We start from the raw sequence: 15,715 nt of genomic DNA on the forward strand, positions 1-15,715 counted from the left end.
AAGGTGGTAATGGCATACAGATCACAACTCACATCCTTCAAAAACCTGTTTACCACTTACTAAAAAACAAACAAACAAAAGAAACTCAACCCAAATTCTGTATTCACCTTATAGATGAATAAAATACACTAATTATGAGTTTAATGTATTGATAGGAGTGTTAATGGGTATACAGTTCAATAAAGTGATAAATATCGTCAGTTGTTTTATGGTGCGTCGGTTAACTATGCTGCTGACCTGCTGCTGACCTTTGACCGGTCCTTCCCTAATACGGAAGTGTAACCTCGCCCTCCTCACAGAACTGCCACCCAGACGGCGCACACAGCGCAGTTCTAACAGTGGCTTTCGTCCAAATACTGCCCAGCCCAAATACTGAATAGCCCAAATACTGCCCAGCCCAAACACTGCCCAGCCCAAACACTGCCCAGCCCAAATACTGAACAGCCCAAACACTGAACAGCTTCATCCAGACAGGAGGCAAATATTAGTATACACATAATCAAAGGTAAACCAGGAATACTGCAGTGCAGTTACTTTGTCATTTAAACATATTAAAATAGTGATAAAATACTGATTTTACCAAACTTCCTCAGCAATAAAAAGGTATAGAAATCTCTTGGGACTGTACAGACAAAGAGCAGTGAATGCAACCAAACTGGGTAATACTGTTTTTAAATCAACATACCTGGAGTGATTCAGTAACAAAGCACTCACCTCAGCGCTGACTAGAAAACGTTGAGTTCAGTTCAACTTTGGATTCTTTTTTTTTTATTTTTTTTTATGCTATTGATGTTTGTTTTCTTCCAGCTCTGGTACTATCACTGATTTACTTAACACTGTATTTTTCCCCCGAAGCACGAAAAGATATTTGTGGGTTTTATTTTCCTTTTTTTTTTCATTTGATTTAAATCAGGCACCCCTGGGTAACAACACAGTAAAAAAAACAAAAAACAAAACAAAACAAAAAACCTTGAGCACAGTTTTCAGCATCAGAGCCCACGGACACGACATTTTCTCCTGTTTGATCTCCGTCAGTCGCTCTTTCACTCAGGCCAACAAAATCATCTCACTCTGGTTCTTCGCTCTTGTTGTCAGTCTCAGCATCGTCCAAACCATCTGCAGCTTCGTTGTTTTCCTCCTCGTGGTTTCCCTCCGTCTCCATGGTATCTGCTGTCGCCATGGCGTCACCCATTTCTATAGTTTCCCCAGCGTCTCCCAGAGTGTGAATATCTCCTAGTTGTACCTCCATCACCTCCTGCTCTTCGGAGTCATCTTCTCTGGCCGTTTGCTCCACCTCCTCTTCGCTCCTACCTTCAGCTGTCTCCTGCTCCTCCTCCAGCCCCTGGTTCTCTCCGTCCTCCTCTCCATATCCCTCGCTGCCCTCCTCTCCCACCCGTACGACTCGGATGTCCTCCATGTCCAAGATGGACAGGTCTTCCCCTTCTCTCTCCTCTTCCTCCTCTTCTTCCTCTCCCTCACTCTCCCTCTCATCCGAGTCGACGTGAGAAGGAGGCGTAGGGGTGCTGTGGCCGGGCTGCCCGTGCGTCTCCTTCTTGCAGTAGGAGTAGCGGTGGTTCATGTGTTGGGAGTATGAGCCGGAGTGGGAGAAACGCTTTCCACACTTGTCACACTGATAGGGCTTCTCCCCGGAGTGCAGGCGCGTGTGCTCGATCAGGTGGTGTTTGTGTTTGAAGGCCTTGTTGCAAACTCCGCACTCGTGAGGACGCCTCCCTGAGGAAGAACAAACGATGATGATGATGATGATGGAGAAACCAAAACTGGTATTCAGCATTTCAAAATCACTCAGAGATATGTGTGTGTGTGTGTGTGTGTGTGTACCTGTGAGTGTGTGTGTGTGAGAGAGAGAGAGTACCTGTGAGTGTGTGTGTGTGTGTGTGTGTGTGAGAGAGAGAGAGAGAGAGAGAGTACCTGTGAGTGTGTGTGTGAGAGAGAGAGAGTACCTGTGAGTGTGTGTGAGAGAGAGTGAGTACCTGTGAGTGTGTGTGTGAGAGAGAGAGAGAGTACCTGTGAGTGTGTGTGTGTGTGTGAGAGAGAGTGAGTACCTGTGAGTGTGTGTGTGAGAGAGAGAGAGAGAGAGTACCTGTGAGTGTCTGTGTGTGTGTGTGAGAGAGAGAGAGTACTTGTGAGTGTGTGTGTGTGAGATAGAGAGTGAGTACCGGTGAGTGTGTGTGTGTGTGTGTGAGATAGAGAGTGAGTACCTGTGAGTGTGTGTGTGAGAGAGAGTACCTGTGAGTGCGTGTGTGTGTGTGTGAGATAGAGAGTGAGTACCGGTGAGTGAGTGTGTGTGTGTGTGTGTGTGTGTGAGTACCTGTGTGTTCGTATTTGTGTCGCAGCAGTGAGCTACTCTTCTGAAAGATTTTGTCACACAGGTCACAGGCGTACATGCCACCCTGAGTCTTCCTCTTCTTCCTCACAGGGGAGGAGTCTGAGTCATTCTGCTCCTCCAACGCGGACACCCCCTCTGAGCTGGTGTCCACCCTCTCCTCCTGCAGCAGGGGGAGACAGAGAGCCAAGGAGGGCAGAGTTAATCACAATAAACCAGACGAATCTGCCGTGAAAAGGAGAGAGGTGAAGGATCAACAGACTACAGTAAAGAGAGAGGGAGAGAGAGGGGCCAGTGGAAGAGAAGGAAAGATTAAACACTTGCCTTTAACGATGATTCATCCATTAAGTGACATTTAAATTTCCCACTGTCTGTCACCCCCCCCCCCCCCTTCTCTCTGTGTGTCTCTCTCTCTTAGTATACATATATATATATATTAGGGATGTACCCAACTCCACATACATTGTTCGGGAAAGCACAAATAATGTGATGGAAACAGATATTTCTCCTACCCAAAGTTGCTTGTTATTATTCGGGGGGGGGCATGTCTGTGTGTCAGCCACTACGTTTCTTCAACTGGATTCATATCATTGGGGGGGGGGGGGGGGGGCACAAGATAAAAATGCCCCTTCTGTATGCGACACAGGACACAGGACTTGTCATTTTATCTACGACACATTATTGAAAAGTGATCGCTATATTCTGTAGTCACCCCGACCGCGTCAGGTGCGGGAGCTAGTGAGACAAAAGCCTAGCGTGGCAGCTGGATTAACCCTGCAAACCATCCATCAAAATGACGCTACCTGTAGTTTGTAGCTGTATGTGTTAATTACTGTTGTAAAATAGTAATTCGCGTTTCCCTAGCGAACTGCAGTAACATTAACACATCAAGAATCACAAACACAGCATCATTAGAATTTAAGATTATTCCCTTCAACTGAAAGTTATTTTCCCATATGTATTTACTGCAAAAAGTTTTTATTTCCAATGCAAAGCAGAATCTTTTGACTTCTAAAACATTTTTTCAGTTTCTGATTGTTCAATGTCCCCCAGTTAAAAGGCAGCGGTGGTGGTAGAGTTCAGACAGCACATAAAACTTGGCTTAGTTTAAAATAAAAGAGAGAGAGAGAGAGAGAGAGAGAGAGATGAAAGGTACAGTATGAGGATGTGGAAATATATTTCATAAATAATGATATGAAGTAATATTACATTAATTTTATGTCATAACTAACTATAATTCAAATATAATTGAATAACTATATTAAATAATATTAAGTTAATTTGATACATTAAAGGCACAAAAATTGCATTGCCAATGAAGGTCAAGTTAGAAAATACAACATGTGACTTCCGGTATAAACCCCGTCCACCTCTGGCCTGCTATACCGATACACACACAGAGACAGATCATTTTGCTGGTTGAACACATACAGAGAATGACATGTCTGTACAGCCCAACTCTGTATAAATACATATATACGTATACAAGACTTTTTTTTTTTTTTTTTTGTCCTTTGATAAGGCCGTACCTGGCACCCGTTGAGGACGACCGTGTTGGGTGTGTCGGGTGTGGCACTGCCAGTAGACGGACTGGTGGTATAGGTGTATGTGAGCTGTGGTATGAGGATGGCACGTTTGTGGGTGGAGATGGCGCGGATGCAGGGCACTCCTGTGCCCGGCTCGGCGATGGCCACCAGCGTCGGGATCTGCGTCGCCACGATGTTTATAGGCGCGGAGCTCGGCTGCGTCAGGTAGATGGTGCTGCTGCCTGGCGACGGCTGCTTCTGGGCACAGCTGAGGTTGAGCGGTTCGGTCTGGGCGTTGACTTCGACCGTCGCCACGGGGTCAGCCGGGTCCTGCGCAGGTTTGGGAAGCGAGAGGTCCAGTGGTTCAGCCTGTCCCTCCCCCTCTGAATCCTCTGTCTTTACGATGACCAGGCCGGCAGAGGAGAGGTTGAGAGGAGAACTGGGAGAGGAGGAGGCCCCAGGGTCGGGGTCTGGCACCTCCTGTGTGGATTTGGCACTGTGGGTGTTTGGTGTGGTGGGAGAGTCCTCAGCCTGGCTGGCTCCGCCCCCATCCTCAGACAGGGTGCTGAGGTCATGCGAGAGGTCGTCTGGGTTTGCCTGAGGCGACACATAACAAATCACCAACACTCAGTTTAATCCAATGTTCTGTCAGCCTTAAACACACTCTGGTTCTGTGGTCTTTCTGAAGACCACAAAAGCAGAGTGTAAATTCATGACTTTGTCTGATGCTGGAATTCAAACAAGCATTAAAACAAGCAATGTACAGGACTGCTGTAGTCCCTAAACTTGCATTTGTACCAAAAAAAAAGGATTTCCAGGTGCACGCTCGAAATTCAACAGACATGAGATGTTCGACTAGCATTTCAATAAAAGACTAGTCAACTCAAACCTGTAAGGTGTTATGGTGAACAAGACTGCTGCTAGCAGCTTTGAAACCATCTCACCGTCTCACCTGCTGAGCCTTGTCTACGCCACCGGGGGGCAGCAGCGAGACCTGACCTGAGCGCATTCTGTGGTACCACCTCCTGACCACGTCTAGAGGGAGGGCCACAGACTTGGCCACCCGGGAGAGCTCCTCCTCGGTGGGCTGCGTGTCCTGACTGTAGGCCTTCAGAAGACCCAGGAGGCTCTCCAGCGAGGGGCAGCCCGCCCCGTTCTGTCCCAAAAGAGAGGAGAGGGAGACGGATTCGGACGAGCCGTTAGAACCCCGGCCGTTTCCGTGGAGACAGCGGCTCAGAGAGTGGAGTATGTCCAAGCCCCCAGGCCTGTCATCACACAGCAGACAGGACACACCGGACTCTGAATCGTCGCCACCGGACTGGGTCGGAACCAAGTCAGGACCAGAACTCATTTGTGCCTCTCCGTTTTTCTGCGTCAGTAAATCTCTCTCTTCTTCTGACTGGATATTGACCTTTCTGTCAGTGTCTGTAACCACTGGTGACTCCGGCTCAGTTTTGATTCTCAGCACTTTGGTCAGGTCCTGAGGTGTACAGGTGACCTGCGTGGTGGGTTTCATTTCAGTCGGGGTGCTGTTGGGCTCTGAGGTTCTGTCTGGTTCTGTGGTTCTGTTGACTGGGACTGTGTGTTTTACGGGCACTGTCGTGGGCTCCACCCTCCTCTTCAGGATGAAGACTGCGGGCTGGGCCAGCCGTGACTGGGCCAGACCAGTTTGGACCAGTCTGATTTGTTGTGGCACGTTTGGCTGCGTCAGGTTTGCCTGTGTTGAGTTTGGCTGTGTTAGGTTTGCCCGTGTTGTTTTCAGCTGTGTGGCGTTGAGCTGTTTCAGGGTTGCCTGTGCCAAGTTTGGCTGCGTTGAGTTTGGCTGGGTTAGGTTTGGCTGTGTTAGGCTTGCCTGTGTCACATTTGACTGTGTTGTTGCGTTGGGCTGCTGAACTGGGGCGGTCTTGGCCGTGCTGAGCTGAGGGTCCACGCTGTAGTTGATGATGATTTTGGTGGTGCCATCCTGGTCCAGAATAGGCAGGGAGATGGCTGAGATGAGCTGTGTTTGCGGCTGTTGCTGCGTTTGGAGGATCACGGCCTGTGCTTTCGGCTGCGTTTGACCAGTCACAACCTTAGAGGTAGCGCTGTTAGCGCTAGCCAGCACCTGTCGCGTGGCACTACCGTCCATGGCGACTTTTAACACGTTCTGCAAGTCACTCAGGTTGATGCTGATTGGCTGCACCAGGCCAACAGTGGGCAGAACCAAAGTCTGGACCACGCCCTGGGGCGCGGCAACCTGGATTGGAGTCACACCCCCGTTTGTGGTGGAGGGTGCGGAGATGGGGGCGGGACTGGTTGTTATGACAACAGGTTTCTGCTGGTGTTCGGCAGGCTCTTGTTTGATCTGCGTTACGGGAAGCTGCTCCTGCAGAGGTTTGCTGCCATCTGGCTTCTCCCGCAGGAGGATTCGGGTGGTGGGGGCGGACGTCAGGCAAGAGGGAGCGTTTTGGGAAGGGGTCGCAGCAGCTTTGCCCCCCGACGGCCGAGACAGCCCGTTGACCACAGGGGGCGCTCCAACACACTTTTTACTGCTAATGTGTGAACTGTAGGAACCAGAGTGAGAGAAGCGTTTCTTACAGTTGGAACACTGGTATGGCTTTTCTCCTGCACACAGAGAGAAAGAGAAAACCCAGCGTCAAAGTCAGGAAACAAAGAACAACCTTTTACTACACGGCAGATTAATGCTACGTACAATACTGTTAACACAAGGAAACAAAACTTTCCAAACAAAAACAAAAACACTGTCCCAACACTCAAGTATGTAAGTGTCAAACTGACTGTATTAAGTCATATCAGACCATAAGCAAACAAACACACAGACCATAAGCAAACAAACACACACACAACTTAATTGTGTCAGAGTGTGCGGCTTCACACGAGTACCGATGACCTTACATGGCGACTTACCACTGTGTATGCGCAGATGTTCCTTAAGGTGATGCTTGTACTTAAAGGCCTTGAGGCACTCTGTGCATGTAAACTTCCGGTTCCCTCCAGACTGAGCTGCGATTCGCTGTCACAGAGAGAAAGAGAGAGTATGTGAGAGAAACAGCTAAAATTATATTCTGGTTTCCTAGTTAGGTTTCTGTTCTGTTCTAGTTATTTCTAACCCTATGATCACACGAACCATTTAAAATAATACTGAAAATGCATCTAGAGGAAATAAGATTCATAACAACAACAACAACAATACTAATAATAATAATAATAATAATAATAATTGTACATGCCTGATCTGCATATTTCCTCTTTTTGCTGTGTGTTATGCACCAACATGACATAAAACAGAACTGCTGCAGTAATGGACACGCCCACGTCCATCACACTTTCCGTCATACACACCAGAGTTTTTTTCAAACTCCTTTTGCTCCTAATTCGGCATGTCTGATTCCCTGTGATGGTGTTAGCATTGACCAGTCTGGGAAAGTCAGGCACGGGGCCCTAGGGGCATCTGAAGTCATTAATCACTTTTTTACACCTGACAAGGGATGAGCATCCGTGGGCAGCTGTGGTCTAAAGGTTAGAGAACCGGGCTCATGACTGGTGGGTTGCTGGTTTGATTCCCAGGCCAACATCCACGGTTGCTGGTTTGATTCCCAGGCCAACATCCACGGCTGTGTGCCCTTGAGCAAGGCACTTAACCCTAATGCTCCCCGGGTTGCCCAATGCTCCTGCATCTGTTGTGTGTGTTCACTACTGGTGTGTTGGATGGATTAAATGCACGCTGTTCACAGTGTGTGTGTGCAATCACAGAGATTTACATTACATTTACATTAGCATCTCCATGGGAATACTGAGACGCACGCTGTCACCCCGCACTAGCCTGCAGTCATGTGATCACCCCAATGTCTCACTCATAACCAGTGTCTGACAATCCCAATGTCTCACTCATAACCAGTGTCTGACAAACCCAGTGTCTCACTCATAACCAGTGTCTGACAATCCCAATGTCTCACTCATAACCAGTGTCTGACAAACCCAATGTCTCACTCATAACCAGTGTCTCACTCATAACCAGTGTCTGACAATCCCAATGTCTCACTCATAACCAGTGTCTCACTCATAACCAGTGTCTCACTCATAACCAGTGTCTGACAAACCCAATGTCTCACTCATAACCAGTGTCTGACAATCCCAATGTCTCACTCATAACCAGTGTCTGACAAACCCAGTGTCTCACTCATAACCAGTGTCTGACAATCCCAATGTCTCACTCATAACCAGTGTCTGACAAACCCAATGTCTCACTCATAACCAGTGTCTGACAATCCCAATGTCTCACTCATAACCAGTGTCTGACAATCCCAATGTCTCACTCATAACCAGTGTCTGACAAACCCAATGTCTCACTCATAACCAGTGTCTGACAAACCCAATGTCTCACTCATAACCAGTGTCTGACAATCCCAATGTCTCACTCATAACCAGTGTCTGACAAACCCAGTGTCTCACTCATAACCAGTGTCTGACAATCCCAGCGTCTCAACACTGAGATTGTGACACGGAACTCCAGCACTGGGGATCTAATTTACTGCTAGAGCTGCTCGGGCGCGACGGTGGTTACCACGGTAACGGGCAGGGCCCAGTCGTCCGTACCTGTTCTCGACCGGCCTTGTGCGCGGTCATGTGTCGGTCGAGCTGGGAGCGGTAGGTGAAGGTGTAGCTGCAGAGAGAGCAGCTGAAGTTATCTTCATTTTTCTCATGACGGAGCTTAATGTGTTCCTTCAGGGAGGTGTAGCGCTTGTAACCGCGGCAACAGTACGGACAGGTGTGCAGCTGGGAGAACGTGTCCGGAGTGCCTGATGAAGAGAGAGAGAAAGGGGGTTAATAGCAGAACCCTAACACTACCAGGAACCTGCGTGAGGAGTCAAAGCATCTGACTTATCTGGACCTGCTGTAGTGGCGAGAAAGATGTTTGTAATGACTGAGTGAGAGGACAACAAACGACAGAGCGAGGAAGAACAGAGAACAGAAAGGGACCAAGTCAGCACACAGGGAAAGAGAGAGACAGAGAGAGAGAGAGAGAAGGGGGGATAGAGAGAGAGGGAAAGAGAGAGAGGGAGAGAGAGAGAAGGGGGGATGGAGAGAGAGAAGGGGGGAGAGAGGGAGAGAGAGAGAAGGGGGGATGGAGGGGGGGGGATAGAGACAGAGGGAAAGAGAGGGGGGGGGGGAGAATGGAGAGAGAGAGGGGGGGGGTGGAGAGGGAAAGAGAGAGAGAAGGGGGGATAGAGAGAGAGGGTGAGAGAGAAGGGGGAGAGAGAGAGGGTGAGAGAGAAGGGGGAGAGAGAGAGGGAAAGAGAGAGGGAGAGGGAGAAGGGGGGAGAGAGAGGGAGGGGTTTGAAGAGTACCGTTCTCATCGTGGACCCCTCTGTCCGGCGTGTTCTGGTCATTATCATGGCCTTCTGGGTAAATAACAGCTGGTTTTTTCTGCTGAGCCTCCTGGTCCTCTTCAGCATCATCTTCCTCAGAAACACACTCCTCCTTCACTAAACAATACACACACACACACACACGCACATACACACATTAAAAATATACACAGGCACATACGTGAGTGAACGCATCAGTGAAACACACTCCTCCTTCACTAAACAATACACACACACACACACACACATTCGCACATTAAAAACATACACAGGCACATATGCGAGTGAACACGTCAGTGAAACACACTCCTCCTTCACTAAACAATACACACATACACACACACACACACACACACACACATTCGCACATTAAAAACATACACAGGCACATGTGCGAGTGAACGCGTCAGTGAAACACACTGACACAGTCCCTTTAACTTTGGTTATTTTCACCTTCACTGACACATTTCCTCACATTCACACATTCTCCCTTTTACCTGAAATACACAAACAGAGATACCCGACACACACACACACACACACACACACACAGAGAAGAAGACCCACACGGGTGTGAGTTGCATAACACTTTTGTCTGAAGAGAGGAAGAGAACTATGCTCAAACATGAGAGAGATGTAAATCAGAAACCACACAGTACCAGCCACACGCTCACACACTCACACCACACACACATACACACACACACACACACACTCTCACTCACACAAACTCACACAAACTCTGTGTGACAGTTATTGTGAGAGTAAAACATACTTCATATATTTTCAGGTAACAATAACAACAAAGAACCCATAACACTGTGTTTATAACAGAACCCATAACACTGTGTTTATAACAGAAATTAGACCTTAAAAACAAGAGCAGGACTGAATACTTGTACACACACACACACAAACACACACATACTGTGTTAACACTCCAACACAGCTGTACAAAACCTACCATGCTATCCACACATACGCAAATACATGCACAGACACATTCAAACACACACACATTAAAACCCACCACTCCTATGTAATCAGGGATACACACACACATTCAGACACACCACACCAATCTGATCAGAGGGACAAGTTTCTGTGAAAAGCATGTATGATTGGTTTATCAATGATTGGTTATTGATCAGTGTCACAAGGAATTTCTTTGGCTAGATCTTTGAATGTTCCAGATTGGTCTGGCTGGCATGGATGTTGCCATGACAATTAAAAGTTTTTACAGACAGGCCTAGGAGTCATGCCAACAAAGCCCTCTCCCTCATTTCCTATGGGAGCCTGAACAGGACATGCAGTGCCTGGAAAAAAGCAAAACCAGAAACACTAGAAATGTTTTTTTTTGTTTTTTGTTTTTTTTTTTAACTGGGAGAGAGTCATAAGATAATGACATTACCACACACACACACACACACACACACACACACAACCACAGACCTGTTTGTGTGGTAGGTACCTATCTGTTAAAAAAATTCTGAAAACACACACGCAGTCTAGGGATCTGTTCCTTAAAAAAATTCTGATGACACACTCAACACAACTGATTCTTGTTAAGGCTGATTATTTTCATGTAAATTGACCATGAAGGATTTTCCCCTGAGTTCAGTGGAATTCAGGAACTGTTTGTTAGGGGAAAGAATGCCAGGCACTCGACTAGCACCTATCCAAACGAATCAACACACGCAGTCTAGGGAAACACAAGAACTAATCCAGTTAAGACGGGTCCCCTAACCTAATACCACCCTACGTGTTGTATATAGCGTGGAAGTGTACCTGTCTCTGTGTGTGTATGTTTAACTAAGGAGATGCGTGGAGGGTCACACAGCCAAACCTGGGGAACGCGGGAGGTGTCTCCACGAAGCTGTTCCAAGGCGCCGTGGTGTCGGTCCGTCGCTCGGCGAGCCCAAGCTGTTCCTCAGCAGTTCAGTTGTGGTGACGGCAATAATACAGTATCGCAAAGACTTCAACAAAACCAAAATCGTCCATACAGAGGGGACATATCTCAAGGAATAGGAATGCGCGGTGAACCAATATGGTGCCCATCTAAGTTTGCAGCAAACCAGTTAAAGAGTTCTCAAGCTCCTCTTCCTCACGAGAGCTCGTCCAGTCCCTCTGTAAAGAGACTGCGAACCCCCGGGCAGGCGGCACCCTCCAGCATCTCACGTGTATGTCAGTGCCCTTCCCTACTCTATTACTACCAAATCCCAACACTGTTTTTACCTTCTGTCTGTCTGTCTGTCTCTCTCCCTCTTTCAAGCAGAACCGTGAAATTCTTTACAACAAAGTCAACGTGAGTGAACAGACAAAACCTACACCTGTGTGTAGGTGTGTGATCATGTGATTGTGTGTGTGTGTGTGTGTGTGTGTGTACACACTGTGCTTGGCCTTTAACTAAACTGACCTTTGACTGTTACTTCCTCTATGACGGCATCAGGTCCCGGACTGCCATCTGTGAAATATAAGGGAAAAAAAACCAATTTAAAACCATTACAATTACACAGATATACACAAACACACACACACACACACACACACACACACACACAGAGGGAGCTGACTTGATGTGGCATCGTGTGTGTTAGTACTGTGAGATTTATGCGTGTTAATTCTGTGAATTCCATGTGTGTTGGTACTGTGAATTCTACGTGTGTTAGTACGGTGAATTCTATGTGTTTTGGTACTGTGAACACTATGTGTGTTAGTACCGTGACTTTTATGCGTATTAATTCTGTGAGTTTTATGTGTGTTAGTCTTTAACTTAATTGTGAGTTTATGAGTGTTAGATATGTGAATTCTATACATGTTAGTCCTGTAAGTTTTATGCGTGTTGGTACTGTGAATTCTATGTGTGTTAGTCCTGTGAGTTTTATGCATGTTGGTACTGTGAATTCTGTGTGTGGTAGTCTTAACTTAACTGTGAGTTGTATGTGTGTTGGTACTGTGAATTCTATATGTGTTAGTCCTGTGACTTGTATGTGTGCTGGTACTGTGAATTCTATATGTGTTAGTCCTGTGAGTTGTATGTGTGTTGGTACTGTGAATTCTATATGTGTTAGTCCTGTGAGTTGTATGTGTGTTCGTACTGTGAATTCTATATGTGAGTTTTATGTGTGTGGGCAGAACAGCGGAAATTGTTGGCAGCTGAGGTGTAGCCGTGTTGCCCCAGACATAACAAACATTCTGAGCTTCATACACTAGAACTGTACTGTATAAATGGATCAGACAATTTAAAAAAAATGACAGAAACCTTTTCAATTGAATTTATTAATGAACATGAAATTTCCAATTACAAATGACCTACGAAGCAGGATAAAAATGAATACATCTCAGTTACTCAAATTCAGAGATGTTTTTCCCTCGTTAGATCCTTATCAATTCCAATCGGTCACCTCTCTCTGCACGTTTAGTAATTGTATTTTTTAATAACTGTATTTTCAGTATCATTTGCCTCTATAATGCTTTTTACACAGTTAATTTGGTACTGATTAATCTGTCATTAAAACCCATTTTACAGACGCAGCTAGTTCCTCTGACACACGCCGAAATCTTCACCGTGACATTAGAGCTCAGCCTCACAGCACTCACCGTTTTCACCGTGTCCGTTGTGAAGGTCGGCATCACCATTCTGCTGCAGCGCTGGCGTGTTTGTTCCCTCGGGAACATGGGCTTGGCAGTCGGGAACGTCGGGAATACTGTCCTCCTCAACAATGTGTAGTTTGTCCTCATCGTCGGAGTCAGAGCTGGCCTCTGTCACATGACTGTAGTTTGTCACTGCACACAGAAAGAGGCCTCAGTGAACTACCCAACACATCAATACACACTGCACACTTACATAAAGTCAACACACACACACACACACACAAACACCATGATTTAAAACTTGTATCCCATATGTTCTCTGCTATGAGGTTGTGGTCAAAAGTTGTGTGAAAAACGCGAGGGGTAACGAATCCTTTTTGCGCAAGAGAGATCCAGTTGCCAGGCGAGAGATGTCAGAGACAGTTAGCCTGCGAGGGCAACTGATGCCCTCTAGTGGCAGATCGAATGGTCAGAGCAAGTGAATGAAAGTTGCTTGCGAGGGAGAAGGAAGGTAGCTGGAGAGAGAGATCCAATGAACAGCGCGCACATATGAAAAGTAGCAGCTATCTAGGTAGCTTCAAACCAGTTAGCTAGCTAACTAGCCAGTTAATCTCTGTTGATTTACCAGGTCAATTAATATGAATAGCTAGCTAATATAATAATGATGATCGCAATTATATATATACCGGTGTCGTATGCAGTGCAGAGAGTGCAGTATGCGGTTTTCGAATACAGCCAAAAGCTATTATCATAAGCAACCTGCCTGGGGCCCGAATGTGAAACTACCATTTTGCTGAACATTGAAGTCCTGTCTATCAGCTCATGCTAGTCGTCAGCTCATGCTAGTCATCGGTAAATTATTTTGATTTTATACAAATTCACTGCCCTTTTAGCAAGTGTACATTAAGTGTAGAATACAATACAGTAAGTGTACAATACAACACATGAATAAAACACTGAACTAAATAAACTTGAAACCTGAGATAAAAGTATTTGTTGTAATTTATTAATTAGGTCATTATCAGCGTATAACTGTCGAAGGCATGACCGCGATCATCATTATTATATTAGCTAGCTATTCATATTAATTGACCCGTAAATCAACGGAGATAAACTGGCTAGTTAGCTAGCTAACTGGTTGGAAGCTACCTGAACAGCTGCAACTTTTCAGTCGCGCATGCTGTCCAATGGATCTCTCTGTGGAGTTACTTTCAGTCCACTGGATGCGTGCGCTGTTCATCGGATCTCTCTTGCTAGCTACTTTCATTCTCTCGCGTAAGCAACCTCCATTCAGGCGCGCTGACCACTGGATCTGCCACTAGAGGGCTTCAATCCCCCTCACAGGGTTTCAATTGCTCTAGCAGGTTTACAGGACCTCTCTCGCCTGGTAACTGGATCTCGCAGAACAGGGAGATCTTTCTGAGGGGACTACAGGGAGATGACCTCTGACCTGGGAGGTCTTCCACAGAACTCAGTGAAGCTGAACATTCTAATGGAATCTGTCTGAGGTTCCCCATGCTGCATTACTAAAACACAGACCTCTCCACAATCACATTCAGATCAGAACCACCGCCGTCCTGTCCTCCTATTAATCACCTTGCTCCACACCCTGAACACACACACAATGACCTAGTTCTTAAAGGGGCAGTGCACTAAACACTCTCCAAACTAAACAGCTAGCCTAGGTACTGCAGATCGACTTTCCCTTTAAAAAACAACAGTGACATAACACAAACACACACAGTCCAAGTGTTTAATTAACACACACACATTATGACGAAAAAATACATACAGAGCTATGCAGCTGCCACAACTGAACACTGGACTTTCAGCATACACACACACACACACACACACACACACACACACACATGCACTCATGCACAAACACACACACACACGTGTGCGCGCACGCACAAACGCATGCACTCACACACACACACACACACACACACACGTGTGTGCACTGGGGAAGTCAGTCTGTTATTTTTAGAGTGGCTTCCTGTTCAGTGAGTGTGTGACATATCGCATAACATCATCAGAGGGCGCCACCCAGCGATGCTAATGGCCTGTCTGTGAAGCCATGAGGAGAGAGAGAAAGAGAGAGCTTGTCTTGACAAGAGCATTCCTGTGAATTTGATGTCTGGTAAACAGGCTGATAATACAGAGCCTGTGTTCCCTCTTAATACCACACAGACTTTGGGATTTTTCAAATTGTTCTGTTTAAAATTTTTTTTTTTTTTTTTTTGAGTTCAACTGGTTTCTGAGTCCAAAAGATCTTTTAAAGAAAACACATGAGGTCATGAGAACTCTCACTGTTTCACTGGACAATGTCCAAGAGTTCTCCCACCTACATGTGTGTGAAAGGAGTGTGTGTGTGTGTGTGTGTGTGTGTGTGTGTGTGTGTGTGTGTGTGTGTGTGTGCGTGCGTGCGTGTGTGTGAGTATGTGTGTGCGTGTGTGTCTGCTGCAGTCATTTACAGTTGTAATCTCATCCCTGCAGGCTGCAGCTGTTTCCTGTCCTGACACAGGTGTTTCTCTGAGACAGATAGAGAGGGAGAGAGAGCGAAAGAGAGGGAGAGAGAGGGAGAGAGGGAGAGAGAGGGGTGGACGGAAAGGTCGGGAGGGTGGGTCAGAAGTCACTCTCTCTCTCTCTCTCTCTCTCTCTCTCTCTCTCCCTCTGTCTCTCACTCTCTGACCCTCTCTCTCACTCTCTGTCACTCTCTGTCACTCTCTCTCTGTCTCCCTGTTCTGTCGCTGATCTCTGAGGTCATGTTCTGTGGCTGTACAATAGCACATAGTTTTTCAGTGTGTGTGTGTGTGTGTGTGTGTGTGTGTGTGTGTGTGGGCGTTTAGGGAAAGTCTGTGATTGGCCTTGCTGGC

The 15,715-nt window shown here is 46.6% G+C and overlaps 1 protein-coding gene across 1 annotated transcript in view; it reads right to left on the reverse strand.

Moving 5' to 3' along the window:
* Window positions 1–956: 956 nt before the first annotated feature.
* zeb1a (zinc finger E-box binding homeobox 1a) overlaps window positions 957–15,715 on the reverse strand; it is a 26,530-nt gene continuing 11,771 nt past the window's right edge. Inside the window, exons 2-10 of the mRNA XM_030774143.1 lie at window positions 12,840–13,025; window positions 11,656–11,703; window positions 9,219–9,356; window positions 8,467–8,669; window positions 6,778–6,883; window positions 4,823–6,474; window positions 3,874–4,467; window positions 2,330–2,507; window positions 957–1,731 (exon numbers count right to left, since the gene is read on the reverse strand). Coding sequence (XP_030630003.1) covers window positions 1,067–1,731; window positions 2,330–2,507; window positions 3,874–4,467; window positions 4,823–6,474; window positions 6,778–6,883; window positions 8,467–8,669; window positions 9,219–9,356; window positions 11,656–11,703; window positions 12,840–13,025 — 3,770 coding nt within the window. The 3' untranslated portion in view covers window positions 957–1,066. The remainder of the gene's footprint in view (window positions 1,732–2,329; window positions 2,508–3,873; window positions 4,468–4,822; window positions 6,475–6,777; window positions 6,884–8,466; window positions 8,670–9,218; window positions 9,357–11,655; window positions 11,704–12,839; window positions 13,026–15,715) is intronic.

This window comes from Chanos chanos, chromosome 5 (assembly GCF_902362185.1).
Source record: "Chanos chanos chromosome 5, fChaCha1.1, whole genome shotgun sequence".
NCBI classification, from domain to species: Eukaryota; Metazoa; Chordata; class Actinopteri; order Gonorynchiformes; family Chanidae; genus Chanos; species Chanos chanos.